Consider the following 27,721-nt stretch of genomic DNA (forward strand, 5'->3'; position numbering starts at 1 on the left):
TTCAAGTCATTTTGAGAAATTTGAATGGCTAAGATAAGTTTCTAGTGAACCACCTCTTTATATTTGTATCTGACACAACTGGTTAAATAGATGTACTGTATGTCTAGCATAGGAAACGCTGGTGGCATAGTGGTTAAGTGCTACAGCTGCTAACCAGTTCGAATCCACCAGACATAAAATGTTGATTTTCACATTTCAGATAACCAAAATTAAAATAAAAACCCTGAAGTTAAAATAAAAATGGCCATTTTGCCTTTCTCTTAGTTAACAAATTATAATTGAATCCTTTTTTGAGTTTTACTGTGTACCTAAAGGATTTGTATTTGGACCCTGTCATTCAAGAATAAGTCAAGGGTTTAGTTGGAAAAAGATACAGATTTACAGAAACAAAATTAGAGAAGATCTTATATGATTGTTAAGTTGTTTAAGTTGTAGTTTATGTAAGTGCTGACCCTTTCTGAAAGGGGGGACATCCACATTTCTATTGTAAGGGCCCCGTCTTGTGGAGGTAGTTTGATTAAGGTGGAAACCTAATCCCGAGAATTCCAGGTGGAGATATTTTCAGTTGGAAGAATATTACATAACAAGTTGATGTTAGAATTCCAACCATGTTATAAAGTCTATGTTTCACGTTATTTTAGTTCTCAAAAAAAAAAAAAATATTTTCCTTTCAGAAATACTGAAATTTTAGGTATTTTAAAAATACATATAAGTACCTCTGATTTATACCTTCTGCTTTTACTTCTTTTTTTTAAAATCAGATGCTTAAGAATAACGTTTCTGACCACAAGCTGAACGTGGAAGCCATAATTAAAAATATTAACACAATTTCTTTGGAATTGAAGAAGATGAAAGGTAAATATGGGATCACTGATTAAAATGTTTGCATTTTAACTAAATAGTAGAGTCGGTGTGTGCTTCTGCCGGTGTGTGACTGAATTTTGACCTCTCATTAGGATTTCTCTTTTTCCGAAGAATGTAATACGAACTAGATCTCTAAAGAAGAATTATGGCTGAGCATTGACCCAGGAGTTAGCAAACCTGAATTTCTATAAATGACACGGACAAGCTTGTGTGTTGTCTAACTAACCTTTCTAAATTTACTTCTTTTCCTTCAACAATTACATGATGATGTCACATTCTGCAACATTCACTGCCTTTATCCATTAATCCTTATTAGACCCCTAAGTTTCCTTTCAAATTAAAAATAAGTTTTGCTTTTGTCAGCGAGTTAAAGTTTCTTTATTTTAAAAAGATTTTTAGAGTAGGAGTAGACTTTATAGGTCTTATGTTTAATCACTCACCTCACAGAGATACTCTGTAATTTTATCCTTGCTGTGTAAAATTTTTGTGACTGGACATTTCTAGTCATAGTCTGTCCCTTTCTAAACATTTCCTATGTTGTGGAACTGCCTACTTCAACAGTCAACCCCATTCCATTTTGGACAATTCCTCCTTATAGCCTAGCTGAGAAATCTGCCCTATTCCTTTCACCTGCCGGTCCTATTTCTAACCATGAAAACTATACTGAATATGTAGCTACGCTTAGGACAGACCATCAGCTACAATTAAGAAAATACCAACTTAATATGACTTATACAATAAGGAAAATAATGAAAAGATCCAAGGTAGGGCAACCATAAAGTTAACTGAGAGGTTTAAAGACTTTGTTATAAATCAGGTTCCATCTTTCTGCTCTGTCATGTTCACTCTGCTTATCACTCTTCATGGTCATTGCTTGCAGACATGGCCACATCCAGCAGAAGAAAAGCTTTCTCTGCCAGTGTCTCTCTCCATAAGTCTTTCCTCTGGATCCCTCCAGCACATTTCCCTTTTCCTTTCATTGGCCAGATTTGCATCACAGGCGCATGCCTACAGCAGCCACTGCCAAGGGGAATGGGACTGCCAAGACCAATGGAACTGCCAAGACCAATTTGGACCAGTCAGAATTTACCGATGGAGATGGGGAAAGAATCACTTCAAATGAAGTCAAGTTATGCCACCAAGAAGAAGGGAGTGGTTGTTAGTTAGGCACCAAATAGTGAGTGCCTGTTATGCTTTTTCTAAGTGTGTTCTTCATAGGTTCTCAGTATGATGGTATCCCCCCCAGCCCCCCAAAAAACAAAAAACAATACAAAACAAACAAAAAGACTGGAGTTCATGTTCTTATGGTCAAATAAGTTAGGGTTGTGTTTTATGCCATATACTGTATTACTTCTCATAACCACAATGCATGCAAACAAAGGTTCTGAGGGGTCTGGTGTAAAGAAGTCCGGTTAGCTTTGTTTAATCCATCTTTCAAAACTATTCTCAGCATTACAGCTAGAATTATCTTTCTGAAATGCAAATCTCAATTGTATCTTCCTGCTGAGAACCCCCACTGGCTCACCTTTGTCATCTGGAGAAAGTCTAAACCTCCTAGAATGGACTATAAAACCTTTTGTGATCAGACCTCAGTCTACCTTTCCAGTCTCTTATTCTTTTCTCCTTGCATATCTGTGCTTCAGTCATACTAAACTATTTGCATAGTCACACCTGTTCTCTTTTGTGTCTGTGCCTTCACACATAATCTCCCTCTGCAATGCCTACTGCTGCGTTCCCAACCCCACCACACCAGGGAACTGCTACTTATTAGTCAAGGTCACTTACACTAGAGAAATTTTTTGAGCAAGTGTGGTACCCCTTCTACCCTTCCATATCAACTGTCACACTGTATTACTGTAATTGCATGTTTACTTGTTTTTTCTCTCCCCATTCAAATGTAAGCTCCTCAGTGGTGTTACAGCTCTTAACCCAGTGCCTTGATATAATAGGTTCTTGGAAAATATTTTCTTTGGAAAATATTTATTAAATGAATAAATGGTTCTGGATGTCTGAACTCATTTAAAAGAGTTGGGAAGCTTCAGGTTTCTCTTAAACCTGTTCTAACTATTCCAGTTGGGGATTATTCTTCTATGAAATAAAATAGAAATGATAGCTGTGTTCCTGAAGAATTTTGTGGGTAGGCCAAGCAGTTAGGATACAAGGGACTGTAGAGTCAGACTAGGAGGGTAGACTACTGGTAAACATGGTGGATTGAGTGAAGACCCAGTTTACCCCCACTTCCTGTCCAAAATAATAATGGCAATGGCTAACACTTGTTAACACTTGTTAACACTGTAATCCAGACACTTTTCCAACTGTTCTACAGAAATTAACTCACTTAATTTTCATAACAACCCTATGAGGTAGAAACTGTTGTCTTCAGCACTTCCAGATGTGGAAATGGGCATGAAGAGGTTAACTAACTTTCCTAAAATCACACAACTAGCAAGTGGCAGATCTGAGATTTAAATATAAAATTATTTCAAAAAGACAGAAACCTACAAGATAAATATGAAGAAGAGATAACAAAAAGAAAAAAAAAGGGGGGGGAGTAAATGGGTAGCAAATAAACAAGTAATAACATTTAAATAGACCTCCAAAATCTGAACCCTAAGTTGACTGGATAAAGCCAAGAAACAGCCCCCATAGACTCAAGAAGTAGTGACTCAGGAGTCTTCTACATTTGTGAGTGAAGGTGGGGCTGAGAAGAGGAGGACTAGTTAAGTGTCTGTGCAGGAAGCTGTGGACCCCTGAGGCTCCCTCCCTCCCCACGCGTAACTGGGCTTCTCTGTGACAGAAAACTCAAAAGCTTTATTCACTGAGAGGGTAGAACAAGGAATGTCTGGCCTGGAGCCACTAGCCACAAATTAAGGGTGGGATTACCACAGTGAAAACAGGAATATTAAGACAAAGTTTATACACCTGATTATAAGACTCCCAGCTTTTAATTTCAGCCAGATTTATACCTTCTAAGCAGATTCTATTTTCAGGAATTTGACTAGCTTAAGAGAAAAGACCTATAGGTACTGATAGCAGAGGTTCGCCAACAAAATAACCCAACCAGAAAACCCCACAGTATCGACTACCATGGGCATAGTGCTTCAGACTGTCTTCTTAGTGCCCTGGTGTTAAATATAAACAGACAGCTATGGTACAACAGATGTTTGAGAAAAGCATGTAATGTGAAAGCAGAAACAAGTAGATTCAATGAGGAAGAAACAGTGATTATGAAGGGAGATGAAAACTACTATTAATATGCACAGAGAGGTAAGAGAAGATGGTGAGTTCATGAAAAGGGAACAGGATACTCTAAAAAAAAAAAAAATTTAAAGAATAAAAGGAGCTCTTAGAAATTAAAAATACGACAGGAGAAATTCTATAAAAGGGTTTTGGTAGAAAATGAAGAAACTCTAGATTGTAGATCAGAAAAAGATAGGAATTATTAGGGAAAAAAATAAGATCAGTCAAGGAGGCACAACATCCAATAAATAGCAGGTTAGAAATAGAGAACATAGGACAAAGGAGGGGAAGAATTCATCAAAGATAAAATGTAAGAAAATTGCCCAGAACTAAAGGACATGAGTTTCTACAATGAAAGAGTCCAATACAATGGATGAAAACACAATATTGTGAAACCTAGAAAAAACTAGAACAAAAAATCCTTGAAGCTTCCAAAGAGTTAAAAAAAAAAAGGGGGGGGGGATTGGTAACCAGAATCATATGAAAATTCTTAACAGGAGTGGAAGCTAGAAGACAATGCAGCAATGCCTTTAGAAATCTGAGGAAACATGATTTCCAACCTAGATATCTATACTCAGTCACTTAATCTGAAATGAGTGTTAAGAGAGAAATTTTCAGCCCATATAATTTTTCCCTTGGGAAGTTGAGACTGTTTTCCATCAAACAATAGAGCAGATGAAAAAGAGAAGAGATTCTGCAAATAGGGCATTCAACACAAAAGAGGTGAAAGGAGTCTCCAGGATCGTGGTAAAAGGAGTTAACAAGATGTGAGCTGTACAGCAGTCCTAGAGAACAACCCTTTCAGAAGGCTTCAGGAGGGGGGAGAATTTTCCAACATAGAATATCTAAAGTATTTGAAGGCATCAAGAGGAGATTTACCCAGTCAGGAGAAATTTGGGCTATATTTGTGATAATTAAGCAATGAAAAAACAAAACAATTATTAACTTGGGGTGAGGGGTTGGTGTTTGCAGGCAAGTAAATATCTTCCCACAGAATTCAGCTATGAAAAATATTTATGTAATAAAATACTTTAAACATTGAGCTAGAAAAAAATTGTACTATAAATATATTGTGTGGACAGGGCAGTGAGTAAAGAGAACTAAGTCTTAATCTGTAGTCAGAAGCAGATAATACCTAAAATTGAAAAAAACAAAATAAGCATGTCAGAAGCACATCATGTAAAGATATGGAGGTAAATACCCCCCCCACCAAAAAAAAAAAAATCAGTAACAGAAGCAGTAAGACCGAAGTAAGCTAAAACAGTTGAAAGTGATTGCCTCTTAGAGGGTAGGAACTGCTGTTTTTGAAACTAGCCTTATAGACCTATCAGAGCCTTTACACTTTTATATGTATAACTTAAATAATGTAGAAATAAGATTTATATAAATCAGTCTGCAGTTTAGTAAGATAGCTGACCAGTTTGGCTGATGGCCCTTCTAATAAAATTCGTCATTCTTATTTTGTAGTACATAAATCTGATTTTAAGTCAAAATGGGACATAAGTTGTGGTTGGATCAACGTAACTTGAAAAAAACTGAATTTGGAATTTGGGAATAGCTGTTTAAGGCAACAGAATTTCTCTCTCTCACATATGTGCTGCAATGATATTAATATCTTCCATTGTTTTGCTTTATACAGAGCTCTCCCAGTTACTGCTATGTGATCTTATTCTACATTTCAATAATCCTGTGAAGACAGAGGACTTAAATGAAACAGAAAAAAACAGCCTCCCCTTTGAAGGGTCTGAATTGTCAGACGTATCCCTTGCTTTTAATAGTTTTTCTGCCTGATTTCTTGTTTGCTGTGAATTGCTAACAGTATTTGTTGTAGAATTTTTTTTAAATCTGGGAGAATTCAGTTTATTCGTATATTTAATATAATATAAAACAAAATAAATATAAGCAGAGTTGTAAAGAATCATTTCATAGTCTTGAAGGCTATTTCATTGTTGTTTTAATGTTTCAAGGAATTGTTTATTTCACTAATGGGCAAGAGTATGACACAGGAAATTGGCCATGGACACTGCTTATCCTTTCACTTATACTTGAATTTGGCTCAGATTAAAAGAGACTGAATAAATTATTAGTGGAGTGTATGAGTTTATATTAATCAGAACTCTCCTGGTTGCCGTAAAATCAACTCAAGCTAGCTGAAGCATTTATTGGGTCCTGTGACTTGGAAGTCTGTGGTTGGAGTAAATTTCAAGGTCTCCACTAATTATCAAATGTCTTTCAGTTTCTGTGTGTCAGCCTCATTCTCTGCTATTATAGACTAGTTTCCCCCATGGTGGGAAGAAGTGGGTAGAGGCATGGCAGCAGACAACTCCAAGTTTTGGTAAGATGCCGTTCTCTAAGTTGAGTGCTAAGCAGTTGTGATTGGCAAGGCTGGGGTCATATGCCAGGTGTGTAGCCAAAGGAGGCAGGGCCCTGCCAAAAAAATGGAGTCGCTGGTTCCTGAGGAAGAAGATAAAGAGTGCTAATCATAGTGGCGTGGAAACCCTGGTGGCATAGTGGTTAAGTGCTACGGCTGCTAACCAGAGGGTCGGCAGTTCAAATCCACAAGGCGCTCCTTGAAAACTCTGTGGGGCAGTTCTACTCTGTCCTACAGGGTCACTGTGAGTCGGAATCAACTCGACGGCACAGGGGTTTAAATCATAGTGGCCATCTAAGATTCTCCACTGCCCCTCCCAACCCCCTCCCCCCTGTTTGGAGCAAGGGAGAATGAAGACAATCAAAGACACAAGGGAAAGATTAGTACAGAGGACTAACGGACCACAACCAGCACAGCCTCCATCAGACTGAGTCCAACATAACTACATGGTGCCCGGCTACCACTACCGACTGCTCTGACAGGAATCACAATAGAGGGTTCCAGACAGAGCTGGAGTTAGAACAAAACTCTAACTCACAAAAAAAGACCAGACTTACTGGTCTGACAGAGACTGGAGAAACCTCAAGAGTTTGGCCCCTGAACACCCTTTTAACTCAGTACTGAAGTCACTCCTGAGGTCCACCCTTCAGCCAAAGACTCTACAAGCCCATAAAACAAAATGAGACTAAATGGGCACACCAGCCCAGGGGCAAGGACGAGAAGGCAGGAGGGGACAGGAAAGCTGGTAAGGGGGAACCGAAGGATTAGAAGGGGAGAGTGTTGACATGTTGTGAGGTTGGCAACTAATGTCACAAAACTATGTATTTAATAAGAAACTCATTTGCTTTGTAAACCATCTAAAGCACAATTAAAAAAAATGTTAATCATATAAAAACATGAGCTGCACACCACTGATTTCAGTCATAGCAGTGGAATAGAATACCTTCATCCTAAAACTTCCTAATTTCTGTTCTCTTTCACAGAAGAGACTGAAAATAAGCTTTGTTTACCTTATAAACGTGATTCAGTAGAATATAGATGCTTTGAATTTTGCTATGTCTTTGATTTTAGATATTTTTGAACATAAAGGATACGGTGAAACAAGGGACAAATTCAGCTCACTCCAAAGCAGAACTTGAGTTGCCTGCTATTGCCACTACCCAGCAGCACCTAGCTCAGTGTTTAACACAGAATGGACATTAACCAAATGCTCATTGAATATTCTGTTGAATAAACATGTAAATGAATACAGGGTTTTTCAGCTTTAGAACTGCCTAAGTTCTGGACCCTCAATTGAGAACATCCATTTTGTAGCATGAGTTTTTGTGAAACGCCATTTTCATCAACAATGGTTAAAAGTCTCCACTGACTCGTCACCTTAGAAATTCATCAGTTTGAACCAGATGACTTCTAAGACCCCTTCCAATATTCTATTAGCTCATGAACATGAAGATGCGAGATATTTTTTGCTACTCAGAAAACTTACAGATTAAGCAGAGAAACCAAAAATTTTCATGATTGATAACAGATGTGGAATAATAGGTCCCAAAGAGAAAAACTTAAAAAGCAATCGTCACTGTTTTGCTGAATATCAGGTTTTCGTTTTGCTAAATGCCTACTACTTTTTTGTTAAGCGAGATAGGTAAACTGAAGGAGAGAAGTAGATTGCTTTGGAGGACTTAGAGAACCTTTTTGGAAGGGACGAAGAGAAGGGGCTTTATGACAGTTGTCAGAGGGATAAAAAGAGACGGAGAGAGAAAGTATCTACTAGAAAAGCATGATTAAATTTTTCTGTGTATGTGCATTGCTTGTTTATGTGCTCAGGACGCCTTGGGTGAAGTCTACATCACTTGGCAATGCTTTTGGAGTTGGGGGGGGACAGGATGTGGGCATGGGAATGTGATGAAGTGCCAACTTACACCTAGGTGTATTAGACACCAAAGTTTGTGCCTCATCTCTAATTTAAAATGTTTTTCTGTTGGTATTTGTAGCTTAAATTTGCTTCAAAACAACAATTACAAATAATAGATGTACTAAGTAGTTAAGTCAATAAAGTTGTTTTAGGAGCCCAAAAGTAGAGCAAAAAGACAAATTAATTTTAATCCCAGGAAGTTATCCCAACATGCTTTTATCTTTTCATAAAAAAGTACACAAAAATCCCCCCAGCAAATACCACCAAATAAGTAAGAATAAAATAGTATATTTAAGCCTCTTAAATTATTCCTGCTGAGAAAGTGAATTTTAGTAGTTTTCAAATTATATGTATAAAACTGATGATTGCCTCTGTCTGACAAAAGTCTACTTAAAAAAAGAAAGTTTCAGGTGATACCCAAAACTCTTACAGTTCAATGTTTTTAAAATTGCTCCAGATGTTTTCTGTAGCTGTGTAAACTACTGTACGTTGAAATGGGTATTCAAAAATACACATCTGTTTTGTTTAAATGAATTATTACAGTGCACTACTAGACTTTATGCATGAACGTTATTACTCAGGCACTTTACAAACACTGAAGAATAATAAATAAATTAGGGGGTATTTGACAGTCTTCCTTTCAAACATTTTTTAAAAAGTGAAAAAACAGAACGCTCGCGTTCCATGTTGAGGGGCTCTATTCAGTCCCAAGCTTTGTCCATTCCCTAAGGTTGACAGATCTTCCTGTGTCGGCAACAGAGGCAAGAGGAAGGTTCATTTCCTTGGCTAACTTGCTACGGGTACCCTGCAGCATATGTTAACGTGCACTGGTATCTGGAACCTCGGTTCTTCCCATCAATGAGCAGAAGTGGCATTTTTCTGAAGTAGTCGATAATATCTGCTACAGAAAAAAAGTCCTGAAAGATTAAAAATTGAGAGATAAACACACTGGAATGAGTAGCATGAATTTCTCAGTTTTTTTCATCTGCATATTGCATCCTACCTCTTGAAGGTATGGGGGTTTAAAGAAAACATGTAACATTTGGCAAATAATTTAATGATTTCTGCCAGAGAACTTTGAAAAAAAAAATTCCTCACCAATATCAAACAAACCATGGATAAAAGACTATATATATATATATATATATATATAATATATATAACATATATATAAGTTATACACAAATATATTTAGGAAACCTGATGACGTAGTGGTTAAGTGCTACGGCTGCTAACCAAAAAGTTGACAGTTTGGATCCACCAGGTGCTCCTTGGAAACTCTGTGGGGCAGTTCTACTCTACCCTATATAGGGTTGCTATGAGTTGAAATCAACTCAACAGCAATGGGTATATGAAGTTAAATATACATAAAAAACAAAAAAAACAAATCTGTTACCATCGAGTCGATTCTGACTCATAGCGACCCTATAGGACAGAGTAGAATTGTCCCACAGGGTTTCCAAGGCTGTAAATCTTTAAGGGAACAGAGTGCCACATCTGTCTCCCGTATGGTGGCTGGTGGGTTCTAACAGCCCACTTTTCAGTTAGCAGCCTAGCACTTAACCACTGTGCTAACAGAACTCCTTTAACTTCATATAGGAGATCGTTTACCCTTAATATTCTAATTATGATACCCTTGCCTTGGGGTTGCTCTTATTTGTGGTTTTGTTTTCTGTACCTGTACCCTCCCTTCATCCTCAGTCATTGACAGTGTTAGGAGGTTTACAGGAATCAGGAAGTCACAGAGTTCCCATCATCCAAATCACAGCACAATAGTTCCTCATGGCATCTCCTCCGTGTTCCCATTGCTGTCTCCACACCCACAGGGCTTTTCAGCCAAGTCTCCATGTCCATTTCCCATATCACCCCATCCCTGATGACCAGACTGGGAAAATCCTTTCATCCTTTTAGATGTGGATCAGAAGTCACATAGATATCCAGAAAAGATTATGCACCTCCTCCAAGACTTCTCTCTGCTTGGTGCCTCCCTCCAGGGTAGCTGCAATGAGTGGTTTGTACTTGAGTCTTTCCATGCTAGACCAAGAGAAACCTTAGATGGCAGGCACTTTTGTTTCTATGAGACCTATACCACACCTATCCACACCACACCTGTCCACACCACACCAGCGATTCAAACATTTGACCAAAGTCGTGTTTTTTCTGCTCACTAACATTATCATAACTTAAAAATATTTGGGACGAAGTGGAAGTTATGTGTGAGCTGTTTCTCATTGTGGAAATGTTTGATTCAGCTGGTCCGCCTTCTGGAACCTTGAACTTAAAACAGTGTGTTTGGGGCAATATGTGTAGCTGTTAGTTCCCTTTGCACCAAGCAGCCCTGAGGAGTTCCCTTCACACTAGTTTTGAGTACCACTCAGAGCGACTGACATGAGAATCTAAACCTTGGAGGAACAGAGGAAAATTTCTTTAGCAATCTGACCGTCTTCACAGAGCCCAAACCTCCATTCTTAAGTAAGAAATGACCCGAATAGCTAAGTAATCACCAAATCAAGTATTCTCCTAGTTCCCCCCGCCCTTTTTCTAGGTAGTATTGATTTAAAATATAGCCTTACATTGCAATTTTATATTACGTTTATGTCACAGAGTAAATGATAGAAGGAACTTGCCTTTGACAGCATCTAAATGGATTTTTTAAAATATTTTAAATATTAATCTATTTTTTTATATTTTAAAAGGTATATATGTGATTTTAGATTATTAGGAGGAAAAGATACAAAGAAAGACTTACTGTGGAGATAGCTACTGTTAATATTTGCTTTATTTCCTTTCGGTAAATGAAAGGCTTCACCAAAAAGATTTAACTCTAAAGTTGCCATACATTATGGACTCGCAAAGAATGTTACAGTGGGGCTCCATGTAGTGGTGTGAGGGGAGGCATTAAAACAGAATCTGGGGAAATTCTGAAAGTGAAAGGAGTCCTCACCTCTTTCCCTCGGAGTCCAGTTCCCAACAAGTAAACTTGACTTTCCTGCTGGTAACGGATCTGGATGTTATAAACCTTCTCTTTGTACAACACCATGAGGACATATGGATTGGCTACTGTTTTTTTAGAGCTGTCTCTAACCAGAAAAGTGCCATCCTGAAAGGACAAATTCTTGTTATAATGGGAGCAGTAAAAGACAATACTTCTGTTGCCTTTAAGAGCCTTAGACAAGCCTCTAGGAAACTGCAAAACCTAGCAGTTGACAAGTCAGTGAACATTCAGTTCCCCAAATAGTTATAGATCCCAAGTGTTACGGATTTTTTGGTTGTGAAGAAAGAAGCAGCAGAGATCCCATCAGAGAAATTTCCAGATCAACCTCTTTGAAGTCTCTTGATGAAAAAAGGAATCCCCTTTTTAGTAATAAAACAAATAACAGGAGGTTGAGTGGATGAAGGGTCAGGAGAAATAAAAGCTTAAGTGGTTAACTAAAGACAGATCTTCCTATTCCTGGAAGTTAATTCCCTAGAGCCTTCTTTTCACATCCCAAGTTAGAAAACACTCACATGCCTATGAAAACCTTTAAAACCCTTGTGATTTCTAGAATAACATTTCATCCATCACATCCCATGTAATGTGGACCACCTCTGTTCTTACCACCTTTTTTTCCTGATAGTTCCTGAAAGTGTTGTGATTTGTCCTGTACTTGAAAATTTCATCACCAAATTATTGCTACAAAATTTATTAAGACTGTAAGGATCTAATATTAAAATAGAATTAACTAGCAAGAACCCTTTAAGCTACACCCTCCTCCCTTTACTGAATCAGCATGGCTTTAAATAGCCGTCAATCTGCAATAATGGCTTTCTTTGTTCTTTTTATGCCCGGCTATTTTTTTTTAATTGAGCCAGTCAGAATATCCCTATGTCAGACCAATTCTGGACCACCAGTGATTCTCAGCCTTGGCTTTGAATTAGAATCATCTGGGGGAGTTTTGAAGCTTCTCAGAGCCTATGCAGCAGCCCCAGTGGTGCAGTGGTTAAGAGCTACAGCTGCTAACCAAAAGTTCAGCAGTTTGAATCCACCCAGCTGCTCCTTGGAAACGCTATGGGGCAGTTCTACTCTGTCCTATAGGGTCGCTATGCGTCACAATTGACTTGACGGTAACAGGTTTGGTTTTTTGGTTTTATGCAGCACTCTCAACTAATTAAATCAGAATCTCTCAGGGTAAGACCCAGGCATGAGAATTTTTTAAAGTGCCCAGATGATTTAAATATCCAGCTAAGATTGAGTACCACTGCTATAAACTTTAGATACAGTTACAGCATCATAAGGTGCTCTTAGAGCAGAAGATAAAGGATCTTTGCTTCCCCCGCCCCCGCCCTCTGATAAATAGATTTAAGGTTAGGGTTCAGCATAGGGCCACAGGAAATCTGGTTAAGACCTCATGGTGTTAAAGGACAATCTAGACATTTCCAGGGAAAGCGGCTGTTTGCCGCTGTTTCTCTCCATATGGGGCCTTTATAGCTATGTGGATGGCAAGAGTGTGTTAAGGGGAAGATGGACCTGGCAAGATACTAGAAATTTGGAAGGAAAGAAAGTCTCCTTTTGGCATGGTATCATTCCTTTGACAAAGCGGACACTTTTCGTGAATAAAATCTAAGATTATTCCAGCCAAATGACTCTGCCTTAATTTAGATCCTTGCCAGGGTCCTAGGAATCATTGCTTTTCGGGCTGACAGGTGTAAAGCTGGCACTAATGGTCTCACAGGTATAACAGTATGAACAGCATCTAGCAGAATCCCTAGCCCATAACTGGTATTCTGTAAAAGTTAGTTCCCTTCTCCTCCCTCCATTAACATTTATAACTTCTTAAAAATAAACTTTAGCAGAGTACCTGGTTTATCCTCCTAAGAGCAGCTTCTGCCTCTGGTCGGGTAATGTAAGAAACGTACCATTCTTCATTTAATGAAACCTGAAAATGTAAATTTTTAAACACAGGATGAATTCTGCAGTTACATATATCAGCAAAAAGAAAAGCCTCTGTGTAATTTACATAAACCACCACCTCAGTTCCATGAGGTTTGAAACATTTGTTTTCTTAATCTGAATGTAGAATCAATTAAAACCGGTTGCCATAGAGTCAATTCTGACTCACAGCATCCCTGTGTGTGTGTCAGAGCAGAACTGTGCTTCATAGAGATTTCAATGGTTGGTTTCTCAGAAGTAGATCGTGCCAGGCCTTTCTTCTGAGGTGCCTCTAGGTGGACTCAAACCTCCAACCTTTCAGTTAGCAGCTGAGCATGTTAACCTTTTTGCACCACCAGGAACTTCATAGAATCATTTAGGTGGGGCTCCATAGGAGATATTTTTTGTGAACTGCTTTTAATCATGACACTCTGAAAAGGTAAAAAAAATAAAAAATTTTTTTTTTATTTTTTGTGAATAATCATCCCTTATATAATGGGACTGGACTTGGATACTAACCAAAAGGTTGGTGATTCAAATCTACCTAGAGGCACTTCGCTAGATAGGCCTGGCAATCTACTTCCAAAAATCACAGCCGCTGAAAACCCTATGGAGTGCCGTTCTACTCTGACACACATATAAACACATATAGAGCCCCCTTAAGTCAGAACTGACTTGACGGCACCCGGTTCCTATAATGGAACCTCTAATCAGGCAAGATGAAGATATAATAATTTCTCCAGTGTAGTACAATAATAAACAAGAAAAGTGGGTTAAGGAGCCGTTAAGTGACATATCCAGAGTCAGAAGCTAGGAAACAGATAAGAAAAAAAAAAAGGAAAGGATCATATTTCTGATTGTTTAATGCACAACACGCATTTGCTCTTGGAAGAACAGCAAGGAAAAGGATACAGTATTTTTCACCTGAATCCTCCCCTTTCATTTTTTTTCTTTAAAAAATATTAAGGCTCATAGAAGATAAAAGTACAAAAGTATATTCAATGGGAGTTTCGATGATTCATTCGCTGAGGGAAAAACAACAACAAAAATAAAAACATTCTCTGTACCTCGTTTTCCTCGGGGGATGGCAGTGGTGGTTTGCTGGAAACTGGCAAGGGGAAGCTCCTGCCTTCAGCTGTAATTCTGGGAGGAGGTCTGTTGCTAGGGCCTTCAACAGTATAGAATTTTGAAAGTTAATCTCCTGTCGGCTATTTTTTACCTTAGTCATCACACTCTTCCCCCTCTCCCCGCCAACCTGTCCTTGCAATTGTTCAGATAATTAACATTTCAAGAAACCGGGACTTCAAAAATAAGTCTCACCTGTTAGAAACCACAAGGGCTGCTTAGGCAGTATTACATAACTGGACCAGTAAAATTCTGAGAGCAGTACCTCAAATTCAAGTGATTTCTTAAATGTGCCTACTGTATAATATAATATAAAGTGACTAGAACCATTTACAGAAAAGTCACAGAGATCTTTTCACGTGAACATCAGAATAAAACTCAAGACAGATCTTGCATACATTCCCATAATACCCAGGGCACCCAGAATGGATTCCCAACCACTAATGTAGCGACAGTGCCGTAAAAGGAGATCATTATGTTCTCACTGTTCTTCCAAGAAATATAAGTTATCCAAGACAAGGTCAAACTACCTGGAGACTCTTTTAGCTTTTAGAACCAAAGTTTGCTACTATTGAATTTTCCAAAGAAGCCAAGCTGTTAACCTGACAGGGAAGGCAGTACAGGTTATCTGATCATTCAGGAAATCTTCACTGGGTACCTATCAGTTACCCAACATCTGTGCCTCACCTTCTCTAGAACCTCTTTCTTGTTTACACTTCCCTGAAACTTTCTAAGAACATGTTTCCTAATCTCAGGAAAGGATCGATTGTTGACTTATAATTGCCAACATTGTTTTCTATGCACCAGAACAACTGTCAAAAATGGAAAAATTCCGTTAGCTGAATGTCCTCTTAATCACTCATCCGTCATTCCTTTGTTCATTCAACAAATGTTTATTCAGAACTATTTTTTACTATGTCCAGGCCTGGAATGTGCATTGCCTTTAATTCTCACAGTGAAGCTATAAGGTGAGGCTCAAAGAGGCTGAGAAAATTATGTGCTATTAATGGCAGGGCCAAGATTTGGACCTATGGTTTCCAAACATGAATAAAAATAATGGGGGATTTTGAGTCTCAGGGCCCAGGAATCTGCATGTTAATAAGCACCCCAGGTGGTTCTGAACCTGGGTTGCTGCATACCTACAATATGCCGGAAGTGGCCAAGTTGTGCCTACCACTTGCCATTGAGGAAAGGAGAGTTACCTAGGAAGGGCTGAAGTTTCCACATTACCAGGATTGTTTTAAATGCCCTTTCCTTGTTTCTAAATTAGCATATAAGGCCGGCACTGACCTGCCAGTACCTTCCTTCTCCAGATTCCCAATGCCTAAGTAGGCCTTTCCTTTGCAGTCCATGGCAGATGTTTTGATCAATTTTGTTGAATGAATAAAATACAGCAATATAGGCTAGTAACATAACCAAGACCTGAATTATTCTCTTTCTGCTTCTACACATTCATGTCAGCACCGTTAAGTCATGATTCATGACAGACAAAAAGCCATTCAAGCATACCTACTTTTTTTCTTCTAAAGTTTGTTTTATTTTTGTTGTTGAGAATATACACAGCAAAACATACTCCAATTCAACAGTTTCTACATGTACAGCTTAGTGACACTGATTACATTCTTTGAGTTAAGCAACCATTTTCACCCTCCTTTTCTGAGTTGTTCCTCTCTCGTTAACATAAACTCACTGCCTCCTAAGGTTCTTTCGAGTTGCTGTTGTCAATTTGATCCTATATAGATGGTTTTTAAATGAGCATAATGTTCAAGGACGACCTTTTCTACTAGTTAAGTGAAACTATTGTTTGGTTTTAAGATGATTTCCGGTGATATTTTTGGTTTCAGATTTCAAGATTATCTCAGGGCAATAGTTTCAGGGGTTCACCCAGCCTCCATGGCTCCAGATGGTCTGAAGTCCCTGAGAATTTGAAATTCCATTCTATATTTTCCCCCTTTTGATCAGGATTCTTCTATGAAATTTTGATCAAAATGTTCAGTAATGTTAGCTGGGCACCGTCCAGTTTTTCTGGTCTCATAGCAAAGGAGGCAGTTGTTCACAGAGGCATTAGCCACACATTCCATGTCCTCCTCCTATTCCTGACTCTCCTTCTTCTGTTGCTCAAGGTGAATAGAGACCAGTTGCTGCGTCTTGGATGGCCACTTGCAAGCTTTTAAGACCCCAGGTACTACACAATGAACTAGGAAGTAAAACGGACACACTAAACATGTTTTTAGGCCAGTTAACTGGGATGTTCCGTGAAACTATGATCCTAAAGCTCCAAACCAAGGAATCAGATTTTATGAGGTGTGTGGTTGTACCTAAGTAGCCTTAGCAGCTACTCTTTTTTTGTTGTCGTTGTAAATGTATCTATTACACAACTTTTGCCAATTCAACTTTTTACATGTGTATAACTTACTGACAGCAATTACAATAATTGGCTGTGCAACCCTACCCTTAATAAGATTTTTCCATCAGCGGTAACCCCTCCTTTTCCCTCTCTCTTTCTCTCACCCCTAGTAACCACTAATAAACTTTGGTTTCTGTACATTTACCTTTTCTTGTCTTTCTACATTCGTGAGGTCATACAATACCCGGTCTTTTGTGATTGGCTTATTTCCTCAGCATAATTCAAGCACATATACTTTTCATTGCAGTCACCTACCACCCTTAATTTCTAGATCCTTGAGGAAATTATGACTGGTTTCTGGACAATACACAACACAATCTTTTCCCCATCTGATGGTGGAGCAACAGTGAAGAAGACTGAGGACCAGGTGTCCTGGCAGTCTTGGGGGAAAGAAGTTAATTTTGATTAATGTAGTATTTTATATAGCCAAGCACAACTATCCTGAGCCCTGTAGGAAAACAGGGGAGAAAAGGCTCTATGTGGGTTGATTCCTGGTGAAGTGTGTGTGTGTGTGTATGAGTGTGTGTGTGTGCGTGTGGTGTTTTATGTAGTTGCTATCATTCTAGCAGCCCTTGGCACACTGCAGGCACTGAATCAAGTGTTGAATGAGGAAGTCCCATGCTTTTAGGAAACAACAAAACCTTTGTCAAAGGCTTTGGGACAGGCTAAGAATCTAGTCACAAAGGTATGTTGGGAGGAGTAGGTAACCGGAGTACAAACCTTGAGAGAAGTATGGTGGCAGCGAGGCACTCTGTGGGAAATTACTGTTACTGCGGAGACAGAAAAAGGACAGATTTTAAGTTGGGTTGGGGTGAGGGAGCCAGTTGGGGAAGCTGGATTCTTCCAATTCCCGGAAGGGAAGGAACTTATACACATTTCACTACTATCTCAAGACTGTTGTTATTAGGTGCCGTCCAGTCAGTTCTGGCTCACAGTGACCCTATGTACAACAGAATGAAACACTGCCTGGTCCTGCGCCACCCTCACAACCATTGTTATGTTTGAACCCATTGTTGCAACCAATGGGTCGATCCATCTCATTGAGGGTCTCCCTCTTTTTCACTGACCCTCTACTTTACCTAGGATGATGTCTTTTCCCAGGGACTGGTCCCTCCCGGTAACTTTTCCAAAGTATATAAGATGAAGTCTTGCCATCCTCCCTCTTAAGAAGTATTCTAGCTGTACTTATTCTAAGACAGATTTGTCCCAAGATGGACCTCCCAAAGTCTAACAAGCTTCATAAGTCAAAAAAAAAAAAAAAGGAAGAAACCACAACAGAACTTGTGTGATTCTAAGAATTATTTTAAAAAGCTGGCTGCAGTTTGAATGAAGCCTTTGAGTTTGGAGAATGGTAGAAGTCCTCTGGGGAGAGAGGACTCCTCTCTAAGTGGTAGGAAAGCACATTAATGGGCATGTTGTTTGTGAGTAGGGTATTCTTAGGGCCTGATGGTCTGTAAGGAGAGGCTAGGGTGGGGAAGAAACAAAGAGAGGGCTGGATGTCACTGTGTCAGAGAGTAACAGTACTTGCAGGGGCTGGGTTGGAGGAGGGAGGGCATGGGTTGCTGTTGTTAGGTGCTGTTGAGTTGATCCCGACTCACGGTGAATGCATATGTCAGAGCAGAACTGCCCCATAGAATTTTCTAGGCTATAACCTTTATGGAAGCAGATCACCAGGTCGTTCTGCTACAGAGCTGTTGGGTGGCTTCGAGCCACCAACCTTTTGGTTAGTAAATCAAACAAACCAAACCCATTGCTGCTGAGTTGATTCCAACTCATAGCGACCCTATAAGACAGCGTAGAACTGCCCCATAAGGTCTTCAGGGCTGTAATCTTTATAGAAGCTAACTGCCACATCGTTCTCCCACATAACGGCTGTTGGGTCCAAACCACCGACCTTTCAGCTAGCAGCCACTCACTGAACCATTGCACTACCGGGGCTCCTTCGTTGTCGTTGTTGTTGTTAGGTGCCATCAAGCTGTTAGCTCCACGCCGAGCAGTCACATCCCCACCCATTTTCCCACGCCTTCAGTATTTTTTTTTTCAGTATAAGTCTGCTCTGTGAAGCAACCTTGGATGAATGGTATTTTTTGAGTCTGAAGGTTAGGGGCAGGGCCCAGTGTGGGATGAAGGAGCGTGAGAAAATGATAGACATGGTAGAAGGAGAGAAACAGCCCAAAGATGGAAGAATGAGAAGCAGCAGAAAATCAGAGCAAGAGGCACCTAGGAGAAGTGCAAGATTCTGAGAATTCTCTTAGATGTTTTTGGCAGAGGTGGAGGGAGAGTTGCTGGTAGTTGAGTTTTCGACAAGATGTAGGGTGGGACTTGGGGTCTCCCTTTGAATAGTAAAGGAGAGGGTAAGCCCAGAGGCTGGAGGCTGTGGAGACACCAGGAGGCGGTCCTGAGTGAGCCTTTCTCCTGCTCATTTCTCTGCCTCTGGACAGCTTTACTGTGAGCCCTGAGAAATGCCACTTCTATTGAGAAAACAGACCTGCTAGGAGACAGAGCCTGCACAATGAATGCTTAGTAACTGCTAAGTACTAGGCGTATTTTCTCCCTGGGTGGCGCAAAAGGTTTGGGCTACTAACCAAAAGGTTGGTGTTTGAAACTCACCCAGCAGCACAACAAAAGAGAGTCCTGGTGGTCTGCTTTGTAAAGACTACAGCCCAGAAAACGCTATGGAGCAGTTCTACTCTGTAACACATGGGTTCCCCGTAAGTCAGAATCGACTCAGCGGCCATGGGTTTGCCTATGGTTTAGGCATATTTTCTCAGTCTCCCAGTCCAAGATGCAGGGTGAATTCTAAGTGCTCTCCTTAACTGGGCTTCTTTAGGGTCATTTGTTTTGTTTGTTTGTTTAACTCACTAAGTGAAAACATTCCCCATTTCTCTTGAAAGGGTCCATTCTGACCGGGGTAATCACGGGGGCAGTCAACTCTGTATACCCCCTACCCCAAGCACAGAGGTTGGGGACAGCAGTGGGTTACCACATGTTCTTAGTGCTCAGCTTGGTTTTATTTCTTAAGATGCAAAATGTTCTTAGTGTACTACCCACTGGCTCAGTTCTTTCTTCCTCAACCAACCAGGCATTACCTTAGTGTAGGGTGGACCCAACAGATGTTATTAAGTTAGAATTTAATGACATTGCCACAAACCTTTCTGAGAATGTTCCAGGCATGTGAGGCGATGGGAGGGAATGCTTGGGGGTCAGCTTGGTGGATCTTGCAGGAAAAGTATTGAAACTCATGGCGGGAAGTGCTGGCTGGGGCAGAGGTCTTTGAAGTACTGTGGGGAGGAGAAAAAAATTCAGGAGGCTGACAGGATCCACAATCCCAAGTGTCACCAAGCAACATTCCAGAACTGCTCCCCAAGGGACCCCAGTTAGAAACCATTAATCTAAAGGGAACAGTAAAATGTAAAAGACCAGATGTAGCTAGAAAACAGTTGGCTAGAACCCTAGCCCCCCAAATTTTTCTCGGTAATTTACCACCTTAGAATGCATTAAAAAATACTGCCATTCTATATTATTCTGTATAATACATATTTATCTTATTTTTAGAATTTCTGAAATGCTAACTCAGCGGAAAATTGTTGCCCAGAGACATCTTGCGTTTTAGACATGATTCACAAGTTCCGTTTTGCTTTGTCTTGTTCTGATTTATGAAAGCCAAAATTCTATGTGATCTCATTGATCTGCAGTTTGTGGTTCTTTTCCCACACATGTTAGAGGGCAGAAATATTAAAAATGTTCTATCAAACCGTACATGCAATTTTTAATTTTGTGGTACAATTAAATAATCTGTATTATTACAGATGAGGCTAATAGTTGTCTTTGGTAATCCAACCAAATAATTCCATTTTATTATAGTTATTAAGTATACCAACTAGTGTGTGCCTCCTTAATATTAATTTAACAATTATAATTGAGTCTATGAAGTTCCTGTACTAAATAACTCCATCTGAATGCCTGAGCAGAAAAGTGAAGAAATGAGTTATAAGTCATAAGAAGGCTTTTTTGGAACATACCATCGTCTTCATCCTGGTAAAAGGCAGAGAGAGAGAGAGAAAATAAAGAATTAACCTATTATCAAAACACAATTCCAAAAGGAGAACTGTGTTCTTTAATTATATAAGTTTATCTGTTTTTTCTTTAGCATATGCCTTTCCATAATAAATATATTATGGAGAACAGTAGGGCTTGTTAAATGGCTTAAATGTTCTTAATATAAACGATCATCTAAGGACATGCCTATCTAAGCCTCGCCTCATAAATGCATAAAATAGATTTTGAGGTGCTTAAAAGTTCCTAAAGGGGGCAGTGGTAGTTCAGTGGTAGAATTCTCATCTTTCATGGGGGAGACCCAGGTTCGATTCCTGGCCAACGGGCCTAATGCTCAGCCACTACCCATCTGTCAGTGAAGGATTGCATTTGCTATGATGCTGAACAGGTTTCAGTGGACTTCCAGGACTGAGGCAGACTAAGAAGAAAGGCCTGGCAATCTACTTCTGAAACTAGGCCAATGAAAATCCTATGGATCACAACAGTTCAATCTGCAACCAATCACAGGGATGGTGCAGGACCTGGCAGCATTTCATTCTGTTGTGCTTGGGGTCACCAAGAGTTGGGGGCTGACTTGATGGCAGCTAACAACAACAATAATGCCCAAAGATATATAATGGGACATAATATCTACCCTATGCCTGAAAAATTCATACAGTATTTCATTTGATTCTCCTAACAACCCACAAGGACTTAATATCCCCATTTCACAGATGGAGATATGAAGCTCAGCAAGGATTTCTGACTTGCCAACATGGATTCGCCCTCAAATCTGTCTGACGCAAACAAAGCTCAGGCTTCTTTTTGTCTCTGCTTTGCAGTGGTCACTCTTCCTAAAAGCAATATCATTTTATTTCTTTATACTGTGGCTTACCAAGGGTGTCTACATTCCTGAGCTTATTATGTTCACAGAAACCTTGAAAAATAGGCAGAGGAGGTGTTATTTTCCCTACTCTTAGAATAAGGAATGAGGTTTGGTGGTGCAAACAGTTAAGAGCTCAATTACTATCTGAAAGGTTGGTGGTTCCAACCCACCCAGAGATGCCTCAGAAGACAGGCCTAGTATTCTGCTTCCGCAAGTTCCCAGCCTTGAAAACCCTATGTAGCACAGTTCTAATCTGACGCACATGAGGTTGGCGTGAGTTGGAACAGACTCAACAGCAACTAACAACAATCACAAGAAAAGGAATGAGGTTCAGAGAGACAAAACGATTTTGCCATTGACTAAAAAAAACCCCAAACCTGTTGATTCCTACTCATAGAGACCCTATAGTATAGAGTAGAATAGCCCCATAGAGTTTCCAAGGAACTACTGGTGCGTTCAAACTGCCGACCTTTTGGTTAGCAGCCATGTTCTTAATCGCTCCGCCACCAGTGCATTGACTAGTAAGACAAAATTGCCAGCTTGGACTTATTTTGTTAGGTTGGCTCAGTGGTGATAACATAGCACCTTCCTTAAAGTACTGTGATGAGGATTAAATGAGTGGATATATGTCCATGGTACATGGTAAGTGCTCAACAGAAGTTAGGTCTCATCAGTGCATTGAGACGTAAGGCAAGAAGGATCACAGCCACAACCACTAATCTCAGCTGGTTAACTGTGAGTCCAGCAAAGGGCTGTATAAATGCACATGGGCTCATGAACTCATCTCAAGGACATAGTTCAACACTGCTGCAACCATACCCTTTCTGATCAAGGATATATGACGCCCTGCTCCTTGTGACAAGTAACATCAATTCTTCCAGGGCTTGGGGACCTCAAGAACATGGGATTACCCTTGCAGTTCAACCTTACCTCCTCTGTGTCATCACTGCCCTGCAGATTCCATGGGCATTGCTACCCACCTGCCTTTGCTCAGGCCATTCTGAGGCTGGAACGTGCTTGGGCTTTCTCTTAGAGTGACTCTATTCTGTGTCCTCCCATCATTCAATGACCATCCCTAATCTTACTCCCTGGCTCCTTGACCCACAGGGATTACCTTCCCTTAGCCTCTACCAATCATTCTGAGATTGTACGCTGCTTTGCATGTATGACTTGGGTTCACCTGTCTCCATTATATCTCAGCACTTCATCTGAATGAGCACAGCAGGTAGCACAGAGCTAATGACCCAGTAGGCACTTGTGGGCTGAGCACTTGAACAGGGTTTGATGGCCTTTGGAGGATTCAGCCAGTTGCCGTTGAGTTGATTCCAACTCACAGCGATCCCGTGTGGGTGAGAAAAGAACTGTACTCCACAGGGTTTTCATTGGCTCATTTTTTGGAAGTAGATTGCCTGGCCTTCCTCCTGAGGCACCTCTGGGTGGATTCGAACTGTTAACCTTTCAGTTTGCAGCTGAGTGTGTTAACCATTTGCGCTCACTACCTAGGGACTCCTCAGAACACTTAGTGTAGAAGAAATCAGACAGGCCTGGATTCAGATCTTGGCTATTTACTAGCTGTGCAAGTTGGAATGAGTTTCTTACTCCTCTGAGCCTCAATTTCCTCTCAGTAAAAGGGAAAGGATGATTCCTCATAGGATCAGTAAGTGCAAAACTCATATAAAGCTATGATGACCAGCCATCCTAGTTAGCCTGGGACTGAGAAGGTTTCCAAGCCATGGGACTATCAGTGCTAAAGCTGGGTAAGTCCCAGGCAGGCTGAACAGTTAGTCCCCCTAAAGTAGCGAGCATGGCAACTTGCACATAGCAGGCACTCAATGATGCTATTTCCTCTCTTTTTCAGGTCATGGAGATAGTAGAAGGGAAATCAGGGCCCATAGAAACTTTGGCTTGAGGCCACTTTATCCTTCCTTCTACCCTGTTTCCCTCATCGCGCTATTTACCACCTGGTAACTGCAGGAGTCCCTGCACGGTACACATGGTTAGCATGCTTAGCTGCTAACAGAAAGGTTGGAGGTTTGAGTCTACCCAGAGGCAACTCAGAAGAAAGGCCTGGCAATCCATTTCCAAAACATCAGCCATTGAAAACTCTAGGGAACACTGTTCTACTCTGACATATATGGAGTCTCCATGAGTCAGAGTCAACTTGACGACATTTTTTTTTTTTTTAAATGGGGCTGCAGTTAACCCAGCCATCCTGGGAGCTCTCTGAGAGACAGGAGATAAGCAGTACAGCCTGGTTGCCACGAGAGAAAGCTGGGGCACCAACTATTCAAAATCCTACTGTGTGCAGGCCAGGAATTCAATAATGGCCAAGACAGATGCAGCTCTAACCCCCCACAAAGTCAAGGCTGGTTTTCCCTATGCAAAGCGTTTGCCACACAGTCCGTACTCACATTCTCTCTTCTGTCTGGTCCCCATCCATGCCTGAAAAGAATCAGGGCAAAGAAAAAGAACAGAGCATAAGGAGCTTGCAAGAGCTATCCTTAGACTATAGGTAATTTCACTCTAATTTAATAATGAGAAAGCAAGCCCACTGAGCCTTAGTAAGACTGTAAGCAAAACCCCTGGCAGAACGGCAGTGGTGAGGGAGTGGAAGGGAGGTTTGGTTACTCAATGTTCTGTTGCAGCTGAGAGCTGAGCTAGGCAAACGTTTATTCTGTTTAGCTACTGCAGCAGATAATTAATATATGTATACCAAAAAAAAAGGTTTAGTCAGCAAACTAACTCTTAGCTATTAAATTTCACTGAGTAGATGTTTCTCAATGAAAATGAAAACATTTTAGGCAATACCCTCTTTTGCTGATGTTTTAAAACAGCTATTTTTCAGGGCTCACCCTCCATGTAAAGGGAAGACAGTTGGGAAATGTTGCTGGTTTGGGACTTTTCCAAAACGGTTCAGTGCAGTGGACCCAGAGGAACAGGCTAGTCACACAGACCCGTTGACGGCCACCTTAAATTGCCCAGGCTTCTGTAATGCTGGGCCCACACTGTGTTCTCCTCAAGGAGACAGGGAAAGAGGAGGGAAGTTTGTTGAACACCTACTATGTGTCAGATGCTTCACATGCCACCATCTCATCCTGTCTTTATTTAATCCTTTGACACTTTGCTCATTAAGCCTTCTTTTTGTACTCATCTTGATTTTTTTGAAATATTGCATTGAAATATTATTCAACTTGATTACTGAGTTTTGTGGCACACCCTAGCCCTGGTCCCAGAATGCTCCTTAGAAGCCAGGATGGTGAGATTTTGACTCACTTACTTTAGACACATCATTAAGAAAGACCAAGGGCTAGTGAAGGACATCATGTTTGGTAAAGTGGAGGGTCAGCAAAAATGAGGAAAACCCTCAATGAGATGGACTGACACAATAGACTCAACAATAGGCTCAAACATATTAAAGATTATGAAGATGGTGGAGGACTGGCAACATATTGTTCTGTTATACATAAGGTTACCATGAGTTGGAGCCAACTTGAAGGCAGCTAACAACAGCCCTGGCCAATCCTCCAAACCAAACAATGATGGTAGTTAGGAATCCCCGTTTCACAGATGAAATTAATAGAAGCCTTAGAAATATGCTTAACAAGTAGTGAGGTTGGGCCTGACCCCAGATATATTTATGCCATTTGGTAAATAGGTCCCAAAAAACTTCACAGTAAAGTTAGAAATATTAGTGCAGACCTCAGTATTCTGCGATTAGAAAATGTAGTTGAGCAGTAAGGAAGCCATTTACAGTGACCTCAAAACCTCCCCCCAGTCATTTCCTCTCTGCTACCTGTATTAAAAATAAAAATGATAGGTATGGTTCCTATGCTTGGTGAAGATTTTGCTATAAAAAGGTAAGAAAACTCAACCCAATGTCTGTCTGAGAACAAGCTTTCTACAAGCAGCAGTGATCCTCCTACTTCTGATCAGGCAACTCTCTGTTCATTTCTCTGGTAGATTCTCATTTTTTCCAAAGAGACCGTGGTACTTTATATCTAACTTGAGCAGCCTGAACATTTCCAACCCACGACAGTAAAAGGAGTCCACTCCCCTGCCCAAAAACGCCCGTTATGCTCAGTCTCCAATGTAGCACCAACACTAGGCAGGTTGTATGTAGCATCCACTCGTTTGAATGACAAGCTCAAGCAACAGAAGACAGTTACTTTGGCACAGGTGGCTTCTTCACTGGCAGGGGGCTTCTTTCATGTCTTTCGGTGGCTGGTGGTAAAGGAGGCCTTTGTATCTTGGGTGAATGCTCCCCGAGAGGCCTGCATAGTTCAGAGAAAGACTGTGAGGAACACAGTGTGCTGTGGGGTGTACCATGTGCCTTCATGCAGACGCAACGGGGCGTCTTACCTGCCTGCCGGAACCGAGGGCTGTAAAACAGCAAGGAAGACGTGTGAGAAGCACTTTTCAAAGAACAAGTACAAGATGCAAAAAAAAAAAAAAAAAAAGGACACAGCTTACCTTGTCAGAAAATGCTGGTTTCTTTCCTGTAAATAACAAGAAACAGACGGACCTTGAATCCAGGACTCACTAAACATGAGGTTTAAAAACATAGTTTGCTAAAACCATGAGTTTCCAAATCCTTTAGTAGGCTGATTGGGTTTAAGCATTGCAGAATCATGACTTTCAACATGGTAGGTTCTCTTACAGGGCCCCGAATTTTACAGGCTCAGAAAAATTAATTGACTTGCCCAAGGTCACACAGCTTTGCATACGTACAAACAGTATTGTGGGTTCTGTGCTACTTTTCAACATTTTATTTTTTATAACTGATGATACAAAAAGGCTTAATGTCTTCTGGGCTTTTACATCTCTTTTATTGGTCAAAGTGTTCTTTGTACTGCCTAAGTTTATTTTCCTATCTGAAATAAACCCAGTTTGCCATGGAGGGGTTAATTTTCCTCCAATCCTGTGGTATACTTGATATTAGATAAAGTAGTCCAGTTAGTTTCTTTACAAATATTTCTGGAAGAACTTTTAACTTGGAGCAGAAGATGTCAGGAAATTTTCCTACTAGTTGTTGTCAAGGAGGCCCTGACTCATGGCGACCCCCATGGGTGTCAGAGTAGAACTGTGCTCCTTGGGGGTTTTAATGGCTGATTTTTGAGAAATAGATTGGCAGGCCCTTCTTCCAAGGCACCTCTGGGTTGACTCGAACTTCTAATCTTTTGGTTAGCAGCCAAGCATATTAACTGTTTGCACTACCCAGGGGCTCCGGCGATTCTCCTGGTATGCTGCAAATTGTTTTTGGTAGTTATTATTGTTGGTTGTGTTTTTTTTATTTGTTTGTTTATTTTCCTTTTCTCCTGGAATAGATGACATGCAGGCTGCCTGAGAAATGCCGGGTGAAACTGAGAACTCTGCATTGCAAGACTATTCAAAGCAATTTATTTTTTCTTCTGTCTGAAGTCCCCTAGAGTAAACACGACTGTTGTCTTTAATGTGATAAAAGTATTACTAACTGGATTCAGCCAGGTCTAGAAGCAAATCTTATGTGACCTTAAGCAACTTATTTAAAGTTATTTTGAGTTTCAGTTTCCTCATCTGTAAAATGGGATTACAGGTTAAAACTGCCTAAGCTTGCTGTTAGGATCACATGTCAGCATATATGCAGGGTCGGGGATATGACAGGTGGACAGTAGATGGCTGTTAGCTCCTTTCCTTCCTTCCCTCCCACTCCTAGGTATTGTTAACATCCTAAGGTGAGTGGTGATAGGATGGGCCTGGAGATGCACTTTTATGACATGATTTATTCCTTAAGGAGGGAGTACATGTCAGCCTTATGATAGGTGCTAAGAATTTCGTCCCACTGTGAAGGGCTCACTGTCTAGTAGGAGAGAGTTTTGAAGGTATAAAAGATATTTATTATTATTTGTTTTTATTTGGGTGGAACCTCGCACTTTAGTGGGTTACCCCCAGAACTGAGATTTATATCCTTAGACCTGAATAGATTTGCTTTAAAA

General features: G+C 40.3%; 2 protein-coding genes across 3 annotated transcripts in view; one reads left to right on the forward strand and one right to left on the reverse strand.

The window, feature by feature from the left end:
* Positions 1-318: 318 nt before the first annotated feature.
* C2H5orf58 (chromosome 2 C5orf58 homolog) lies at positions 319-5,895 on the forward strand. Its single transcript, XM_064279717.1, has 2 exons — positions 319-855; positions 5,744-5,895. The coding sequence occupies exons 1-2, from the start codon at positions 762-764 to the stop codon at positions 5,893-5,895; spliced, it is 246 nt and encodes an 81-aa protein (XP_064135787.1). The 5' UTR covers positions 319-761.
* LCP2 (lymphocyte cytosolic protein 2) overlaps positions 2,131-27,721 on the reverse strand; it is a 60,803-nt gene continuing 35,212 nt past the window's right edge. For both annotated transcript variants that reach the window (XM_023551385.2, XM_023551384.2), the window contains exons 11-21: positions 26,220-26,245; positions 26,109-26,128; positions 25,916-26,020; positions 24,161-24,191; positions 20,851-20,863; positions 19,980-20,109; positions 17,549-17,598; positions 14,364-14,464; positions 13,226-13,303; positions 11,332-11,487; positions 2,131-9,304 (exon numbers count right to left, since the gene is read on the reverse strand). In XM_023551385.2, coding sequence (XP_023407153.1) covers positions 9,182-9,304; positions 11,332-11,487; positions 13,226-13,303; positions 14,364-14,464; positions 17,549-17,598; positions 19,980-20,109; positions 20,851-20,863; positions 24,161-24,191; positions 25,916-26,020; positions 26,109-26,128; positions 26,220-26,245 — 833 coding nt within the window. In that variant the 3' untranslated portion in view covers positions 2,131-9,181. The remainder of the gene's footprint in view (positions 9,305-11,331; positions 11,488-13,225; positions 13,304-14,363; positions 14,465-17,548; positions 17,599-19,979; positions 20,110-20,850; positions 20,864-24,160; positions 24,192-25,915; positions 26,021-26,108; positions 26,129-26,219; positions 26,246-27,721) is intronic.

The sequence above is a fragment of the Loxodonta africana genome, chromosome 2 (genome assembly GCF_030014295.1).
Source record: "Loxodonta africana isolate mLoxAfr1 chromosome 2, mLoxAfr1.hap2, whole genome shotgun sequence".
NCBI classification, from domain to species: Eukaryota; Metazoa; Chordata; class Mammalia; order Proboscidea; family Elephantidae; genus Loxodonta; species Loxodonta africana.

Excerpts from the sequence above, each read along its gene's own strand:
- C2H5orf58 (XM_064279717.1), top strand. The coding sequence starts at position 762 with ATGCTTAAGAATAACGTTTCTGACCACAAGCTGAACGTGGAAGCCATA. Across the intron at positions 856-5,743 it reads GGAATTGAAGAAGATGAAAG|AGCTCTCCCAGTTACTGCTA; the intron begins GTAAATATGGGA and ends TGCTTTATACAG.